Source organism: Hordeum vulgare, chromosome 1H (genome assembly GCF_904849725.1).
Source record: "Hordeum vulgare subsp. vulgare chromosome 1H, MorexV3_pseudomolecules_assembly, whole genome shotgun sequence".
Classification (NCBI taxonomy): Eukaryota; Viridiplantae; Streptophyta; class Magnoliopsida; order Poales; family Poaceae; genus Hordeum; species Hordeum vulgare.
In genome coordinates this window covers 412,686,765-412,695,959 of record NC_058518.1, presented here as the reverse complement: position 1 = coordinate 412,695,959, position 9,195 = coordinate 412,686,765, and the positions used below count along the sequence as shown (strand labels likewise).

Below are 9,195 nucleotides of genomic sequence, written 5' to 3'. Positions count from 1 at the left end.
TCCTAATGACGTGATCCAGTTATCAAGCAACAACACCTTGTTCATAATCAGAAGACACTGACTATCTTTGATCAACTGGCTACCCAACTAGAGGCTTGCTAGGGACAGTGTTTTGTCTATGTATCCACACATGTAAATGAGTCTTCATTCAATACAATTATAGCATGGATAATAAACGATTATCTTGATACAGGAATTATAATAATAACTATATTTATTATTGCCTCTAGGGCATAATTCCAACAAGTGATCCTATATATCAATCTTCGTTTCCGGACCATTCCGGAAAGCCTCGTGACGTCCGTGATCTCATCCGGGACTCCGAACAACATTCGGTAACCAACCATATAACTCAAATACGCACAAAACAACGTTGAACCTTAAGTGTGCAGACCCTGCGGGTTCGAGAACTATGTAGACATGACCCGAGTGACTCCTCGGTCAATATCCAATAGCGGGACCTGGATGCCCATATTGGATCCTACATATTCTACGAAGATCTTATCGTTTGAACCTCAGTGCCAAGGATTCATATAATCCCGTATGTCATTCCCTTTGTCCTTCGGTATGTTACTTGCCCGAGATTCGATCGTCAGTATCCGCATACCTATTTCAATCTCGTTTACCGGCAAGTCTCTTTACTCGTTCCGTAATACAAGATCCCGCAACTTACACTAAGTCACATTGCTTGCAAGGCTTGTGTGTGATGTTGTATTACCGAGTGGGCCCCGAGATACTTCTCCGTCACACGGAGTGACAAATCCCAGTCTCGATCCATACTAACTCAACGAACACCCTCGAAGATACCTGTAGAGCATCTTTATAGTCACCGAGTTACGTTGCGAAGTTTGATACACACAAAGCATTCCTCCGGTGTCAGTGAGTTATATGATCTCATGGTCATAGGAACAAATACTTGACACGCAGAAAACAGTAGGAACAAAATGACACAATCAACATGCTACGTCTATTAGTTTGGGTCTAGTCCATCACATGATTCTCCTAATGATGTGATCCTGTTATCAAGTGACAACACTTGCCTATGGTGAGGAAACCTTGACCATCTTTGATCAACGAGCTAGTCAACTAGAGGCTTACTAGGGACAGTGTTTTGTCTATGTATCCACACATGCAGTGTGTTTCCAATCAATACAATTATAGCATGGATAATAAACGATTATCATGAACAAAGAAATATAATAATAACTAATTTATTATTGCCTCTAGGGCATATTTCCAACATAAGTGGTAGTACACAGCGGAAGTACCGCCCAAGCGGTACTACCGCCTGATTAGAGAAAAATAGCCCAACCACTAAATCTGCCATAACTTTCGCGTATGAGCTTTGAATTGAGCAAACTAAAGCTTGTTTAATAGCACACGACAAGCGATGGGAGCTGGGGTACTTGGGTCAGAAGTTGTCCTCTCAGTTATTGTGCATGAATCCATCTCAACATTGTCCTCAAGAAAATTGTTCACGCTATCATCAGAACCTAATATCCTAGCAGCCAAAGCAGACTAGCAACCAACAGACCAGTAGACAAGCAACCCCGTGAAATAGATATAGAAGAGAAGAAGGGTTGAGGATCACAAAACACAAAAGAGTTTTTCAAAATTTTAATTCAAAAACTTAGGGTATGATCTTCTGCAGAATATAAATCAATAGCACCGGGTTGGTCATTTCGGAGTCACCGAGATCAATCACTCGCATAACAGAGACTTGGAGTCTTTTCGGTGTCACCGAAAAGAACTACTCGGTCTCACCGAGATGTTTCTCAGGAACCCTAAAACAGAAGTTGGTGGAACCGATTTCACCAACTCGGTATTACCGAGATGCATGCTGCAGGGGATCAGATCCAAAATTTCATCATTCTCTATGCTACGGGATCTTCTGGTGGAGAGGAGGGTTTGCACATGGTGGATTATAGATAAAAGTTTCTAATGCACATGAATTGGAACAATGGAGCGCAAGAGAAAAATGGAGTCGTACCCTAGCTTGGTGGAGGTCCGACTACGGCGACGAATCCCAACGGCGGAGGTGTCCGAGGATGAAAATGTGACGACCAGGGGTCATGTGCGGCATATTAGGGTTTTGGGTCGATGCGTTTAAGAGGTAATTTCAAAACATGCTGTTATGAAAATGCCAATGATATAGAGATATGAAACCTCTATGAATGAAGAACCGGCAAAAACTCCAACATCGAAAACATCATAGAAGATGCACCTGAACTCCGTTTTCGATGAACTCAAGCTTGTCATAAAGATGACCATAAGCTCTAAACTCACACAGAGAAACACCAAACAAGAACCAAGAAATATGATGCAAGGATGCAAATGGTCTGAGCTCTCAACGAACGATATGATCAAGCTACTCACTTGAGAGCCCCCTTGACAATACGGCAATCTATCCTAAATAGAAAAACTTATCAAGGGCAAACCTATACCTTGTACATAGTCCACTTGAGATAGATGATGACGATCTTGACTTCCTCAAAATGGACCACCTTTCTTGATTACGTTGGCTTGATGAAGGCTAGTTGATTGCTCCCCCATACTCACTATGGGTGAGCCACTCTTGAGCACATCTTCAAAAGTCCATTGCCACCACAACGGACGACAAACTTCAAGCATGATATCTTTGTGATGCTCCACTTAAACTTGCACACCGCAATCTTGATGACGATCACCACTTGATGTCATCCTTCATGGGTTGAATGAGATCTTCCTCTTGACGCAAACCCATGGGAACACACCTAACCCACATAGAACTCTCACGAAGACCATGGGTTAGTACACAAAGCGTAATGGACAATGCTTACCATACCATGGGATCACTTTACCCCCCTCGTTACATCTTGTACGCTTTGTGTGTTGATCAACTTGATTCATTATTGACTTAGTCTTGATCAACCTCGTGTCTTTATGATCATTTTTGGATAATACCTTGAATACCACCTTGCTCATCATATAAACTCCTTGAAACCAACATATGGACTTCAAGAAGTGCCTATGGACAAATCCTTCGAATATAACTTAAGGCAACCATTAGTTCATAGGGATTATCATCAATTACCAAAACCACATATGGAGAAATATGCTCTAACAGGCGGGATGGAGGTGGACGGGGCGGCGGGGGCGGGTGTACAGGGCCGGCGATGGAGGGCGAGAGGGGGTAGCGGGAGGAGGAGAACGGGAGGCAGCGAGAGAGGACGAATAGATAAGATCTGGTGCGGCTCGATGCGGGAGAAAACGATGTTTTTTATGGATCCCACCACAACTAGCTTCAATTAGCACCTCTCCACAGGGATAGTTCTTTTAGTGGGTTAGTACCAATCTAGCTCAAACTAGCCTATGTGTTTGGATGCTCTAAGGGTTAGTTGAGCCCCAACTAGCTCAAACTAGCTCTAGCGTGAGGATTCAAACAGGGCCTATGTTTAGGCTAAGTAGGCATATCCTTAGAATATTCTATGTAGCAGTTTCGATACTACGTTGTTCAAACGTTGTTTTCAGCAAACTATCGCTGCGTCGTTCCAAATCGACACAACTATTGTAATTGACATATACTCCCTCTATAAATAGATCTAAGAATATTTAGACCACTCCTTTAATGATCTAAACACTCTTATATTTGTTTACGAAGAAAGTACCGATAATTATATAAAACATATAAATACTTATAGCCACTATCAATCAAATCAATCTATTCACTTCTATCTTTCTTGTTTCTCTTCACTACTACCTCTTTTTGGTTTGTTCGATCCAAGGTCCAGCAGATACCACGTCAGTTTCGTGGTCTCCTATATCCGGTGACGTGCCACCCACAATCATATGCTCATCTGACGCCGTCAACTTAGCGACGAAGGAACAGACAACATCGTTACCAGGAAGGCCCGGTCCACAGACCACCGACAAGGTCACGAATCTCGACGCATCATTTACCGGCCCACACACGTCAGAGTCCATACACCGCGTGCACAGTGGCGATATCTCCGCGACACCGCCGCACGACTAACCTCGTCGTCACTGTAAAGCTTAGATTAAAGTCCGGTAGGTCGCGGCCGATCTCCGCTCTCCACTTCATCGCTTCCTCCGATTCCGGCGATCCAAACCGAATCCGGCCGATTCGAGGCGGACCGGGGAAGAGGAGAGGAGGCTAGGGGAGATGGACCAGGTGTTGAACAAGGTGGGGAGCTACTGGTTCAGCAAGAGGGCCACCAAGGAGATCGACTCCATCGGCGACGACCTGAACGTACGCGCTCTGATCCCTGGCCTGCATTGCGTTTACACTAGGAACGTTTCTGCTGTTTGCGCCGACGCTCAGCCGCTAAATTTGGGAGGAGCCAAACTAGATTGGGGATTAATTCGCTTGGGTTTGCCGTGGGGTCCGAGGTGTTCAGGAAGATGATTTTCTTTCTTCTTTCGATTTGTGCATTGTGTTAGATTAATTCATTTTCTTTCGAGTACTTGATACCTCGTTCCGCCGCAGAAATAGGATTCCGAGACTTCTCAGCTGGGAGACTGCTCCTTGATCTAAGTAATGTATTTATTGTTGTCATACTTCTCCAACCAGTTTTGAAGTTCCTTGGTAAATGACTCAACTAGATTGGGTTTGCAGGGAAGGATGTAATTTGGCATGAACCATGTGGTTCTACATGTATCCTCGCGTGCGTAATCGATTTACGTTATTGCTGTACAAGTCCATGATTACTCCTTTAGGTTTCGAATATCAATGTAGACAGGATCACAGGATAGTTGTATGTGCAAGCCCTTGAGTATGCACGCCCTCTCTCTCTCTCTTCACCTTTTCTTTTGAGCCATGCTAATGGGAGGCATTGGAATGTAGTGGAAACAAGATGCAGAAGATGTTTCAGCTCCGAGGGCCATTCCTTCTTTTTGAAAAAGAAGTAGATGTTCAGCTCGATGGTTTCCTTCATAGAGTTGAAATGGCTACTGAATTACTGATCGACACAATAAAGGAAATTCTTAACTATTTTCCTACAGCATAAGTAGAACTAAAAAACTAAATACTCACTCCGATCCATATTAATTGTCGCTGATTTAGTACAAATCAGAGACAGTTAATATTGGATCGGAGGAAGTACTAAATTTTGTTTCCAGCTCATGATACAGTTTGAGATAACCTCACATTCTGATTCCTGAAACTTTGACATGATTGTTCAGACTTTTGACTCACAAATAATCCATGAAAGATGTACCAAAACTAGTATTAACTTCCCTATATTAGAAACTAAGCTAATGAATCATTATGAATGAGTTTATCTATCTGTACAAACACCACCACCTCTGAAGGTGTGTTAGGCTGTTTTGGTGCGGTTCTTCCTACCAAATACACCTCCATTCGGCAGTAAGCAACTTCTATTTTTCTTTACTTTGCGTGATCTGAAACTGACAACTGATTTGAAATATATTGGAGATTATGAAGTTACTATATTCTGACGTTTCTTAGTATGAATTTACTTGTGTCATTCGCATGGGCCAGTCTAAAAGATATGCTAGTGCTTAAAAATACTAAAGTAGTGGTTGCTTGTCTGCTGGTCCTTCTGCTGGTCAGCATTTCTACTAGTACCTTTCAATTTTCATAAGTTTCTAAGTAAAAGCGTTGACCTCCATAACTATTCAATACTGCATGATATGTAGAGTAAAAAGGAGAGACTGCAGTGATGAGAGGCAGCTGTAAATCCACGCTATAGCTGTGAAGTGGGTATGATGGTCTGGTTATATCTACTGGACAAAGTGTAGTAACTGTGGTGGAAGTTAATTGCTCATGGCCTGTGATGGTGGTAGACAGATAGAGAGGACAAGGGAGAAACATAGGCTATTAATATCCATTATCGGGTGACTTTGTTGGTCTATTCCTGACACTGATTGTTCTCTGCGTGAGTTGGTCTGTAACTGAAGCTGCTTAAATTTCCTCTTCCATTGATTAAGCCTAGCCCAATCTGTGACTGAAGGGCAGCCCGGTGCATGTGACCCCCGCTTGCGCAGGGTCCGGGGAAGGGTCCAACCACTTTGGGTCTTTTGTACGCAGCCTTTCCCTGCATTTCTGCAAGAGTCTGTTTCCAAGACTCAAACCCGTGACTCGAACCCAGTCTCTGACTACTGTGATGAATTCTTCGTTTACTCTAAACTTCACTCTCTGTTATGCACATGGGCGATAATACTAGTTATCTCTGTTATGCTCTGCTCTTATATTTTCAGTGTTGAATAGTTTTTATTTTCTATTTATTTATTTTACTTTAATGTGTTTGCAGTATCAATATTGTTACAGTATATGTGGTTTGCATTAGCCCTTTCCATCAGTTCGGACTTTTGGTTGCGTTGGCTAGTGCATGAAGTTTAACATGGTATCGGAGCTAAGGTCTTGAGTTCAAGTCCCGGCCTTCACAATTTATTAAAAATTGCTCGTAGCCCCTCTTTGTGTCCACGTAGAGGCCTCTTGAGTCATACGTGAGTTTCGCGCGCCGTCGCTCTCTTCCGGTTGCACGTGTTGACTTGTCTTCCCCGTCACACGTGAGAGGGGGTGTTACAGTATGTGTGGATTGCACCGCCCTTTCCATCAGTCCGGACTTTTGGTTGCGTTGGCTAGTGCATGAAGCTTAACAAATATAAATATCATATGTGAAACATTTGCCACTGTTTTGATGTTTTACACTGTGTTCCAGACTCTGCTTTTAGGCAAGCCAAAGCTCTATATGCAGTTCTAGCTTCTAACATAACACTATTTGCATTTTGAACCCAGTCGGTTTCTTCCAGCATTGGCGGAGGAGCTAAATGGATGGTGAACAAGATCAAAGGTATGTCATGTCTATCCTGTATTTTCTTATGGCAAAAGTGCAAAACTATGTTGCAGAAAATATGTGTACCACCTGATATACTGCTCAACTGCTGGTACACATCAGCAGTATATAAAAGTTAACTATTGTAACTTTATAAGTATTGCACAATATGTTGCTTAGGATATAAATTCTGATGACGTTCATTAATTGATGCACATCGATATCTAGTATGTGAATGAAAATAACTATGTTTGTTTACACTTCATAACTAAATGTGACTTCTTAAGTTTGAGTTTCATATACTGTTGTGATTTATCAAATTACCAAGGAGGAAGCTGATCATTTCAGATATATCTGAAAAGCTGTGTGTTAATAATATTGAGCAATGAGCAGATGATTTAACTCACTAAAATGCTCCCTCCATTTCAAAATAGACGTCTTTTTAGAGCTGGACACACAAATTGAGAGTGTTGGGGCATGTCTATATGCCCCATCCCTTTTTCCTCACAAGATCATTACGTTATCTTTTTCCTCCACTAAGCAAAGTATTGCAAGTACAAGAGAAGTTAAATGCCTCTTTTATTCGACATTTTTTAAGGGCAAAGAGGAACACATTGACCAAAATAAGGACAATTATTTTGAAAATACTTGGAGTCGCTAAAAGGACATCTATTTTGAAATGGAGAGAGTGAGATAAAACCATGACGGCACCATCTTTGTAAAGAATAAGAAATAGCAGGTTGTTCATTTTATTGGATATGTAGATCTGGAAGGGGTGGCGTTTGTTACTTTTTGGAGCTGTACAATGTTTTGACGAGTTAAATATACACTCATGTTTCATAATATCTACCTAGTGGTCTGGTACGCAGTTAATGCTGGTTCCCTTCATTTGATAACCAAAAATGTGGCCTATGGGTTTAATTTTGTTAACTAGAACAAAGAGGCACTATCATGATGAGGTATTCTTAAAGACCAAAGGCATGCCAAAATCATCCTGAGACTCCGTGATGAATCTGTGCCATTATCGGCAGCCTAGTTGTTTGTATTATTTTGTTTGCTTTAAAGGACATCAATTTCAGGTGACATATTTTGATTGGTCAAAATTATAGTTCCAGTAACCATGACATAAGTCACATCTATATGAATAATGCTGGTAAGGGTCCATCTGCATTGTGAGGAAATGAGAGATTACCTTTAGGATTGTGACTCTGCTTCCCCACCTATTATAGGCAAAGCTGCTTGTTGTTTTGCTCCTTTCTATCCGTCTGACTGTCTAGCAACAAAAAATGCTTCTCAAATAAGAAAATTAGGCAAAAACTTCTGCATGTTGAAAAGGGCTGAAATTTCCAATGTTCAAGTTACTGCTCTTATTTTCCCTTTGAAGTACTAATATTTGCTGACCTGAGTACAACATGTCTTGGTCACAGGGAAGCTGCAGAAAGCATTACCCGATCTTCTCAAAGAATATGACATGCCAGCAGGCCTCTTCCCGCGGGACACAACTAATTACGAGTTCAATGAAGAGACAAAGAAGCTGACGGTTTACATCCCGTCAGCTTGTGATGTCGGGTACAAGGACTCGTCGGTGGTCCGGTTCTTCACCTGTGTGACTGGCTACCTTGAGAAGGGAAAGCTTTCCGATATCGAGGGCATGAAGACCAAGGTGCTTGTATGGACCAAGGTGACCTCCATCAAGACGGAGGGCTCAAAGGTCCATTTCACTGCAGGCATGAAGAAGACCCGCAGCCGCGATGCCTATGAGGTTGTCAGAGATGGTATCATCATAGACAAGTTCTAGAGCATACCTGGTCTGAGAGGTGCAATGTAATTACTTAGATATACTTTCTCGGCTAGCTTACATTGAAATCTGTTGTGCTATCCATCGGCCTATTAACCAACTGTGTTGCTGACATACTCCCATCTATGACTTTCTCTATATCTTCACAATTTGGTGCTTGTTCTGCTGTTCTATCCAGTTTTTAGTTTTCAATTCCTCTAGATCTTTCTATCCAGTTTTTAGTTTTGAATTCCTCTAGATCTTGGGTGCGGCGTGGCCTGTAAAGGCCATCAAGTTTGGATGCAGGTGGCAATGCAGGAAATGGGGGAGAAGAATAGATTATGGGAGGATTGTTTCTTCTTCAAGCTGTACTTGTGCTTCAGTCTTCGGTTTTTTCCTTGTTTTCTGGCGGAAGGTTCCATCAACCTCAAGCAATGCTTGTGCTTTACTCTTTACATTTTTGCTTGTTCTCTGATTGATGCTTTGCACGACACTTCGTATTTGTCATCTTCTTTTTTTGAGAGAGAGGCTGTCGGTTTTGTTTGTTGCTTTGCAAGTCATTGGTCGTTGCAATTTTATTTTGGCCGGTCGATGACTTCGTTGGTTCAAAGTCAGATCTTG

The 9,195-nt window shown here is 42.0% G+C and overlaps 1 protein-coding gene across 1 annotated transcript; it reads left to right on the top strand.

Annotated features, from left to right (window-relative positions):
• Positions 1 to 4,012: 4,012 nt before the first annotated feature.
• On the top strand, positions 4,013 to 8,753 carry LOC123441297 (uncharacterized protein At5g01610-like). The gene is made up of 3 exons (XM_045117781.1): positions 4,013 to 4,249; positions 6,761 to 6,815; positions 8,225 to 8,753. Exons 1-3 carry the CDS (start codon positions 4,163 to 4,165, stop codon positions 8,593 to 8,595), a joined length of 513 nt encoding a protein of 170 aa, XP_044973716.1. The 5' UTR covers positions 4,013 to 4,162; the 3' UTR covers positions 8,596 to 8,753.
• The last annotated feature ends 442 nt before the right edge of the window (positions 8,754 to 9,195 follow it).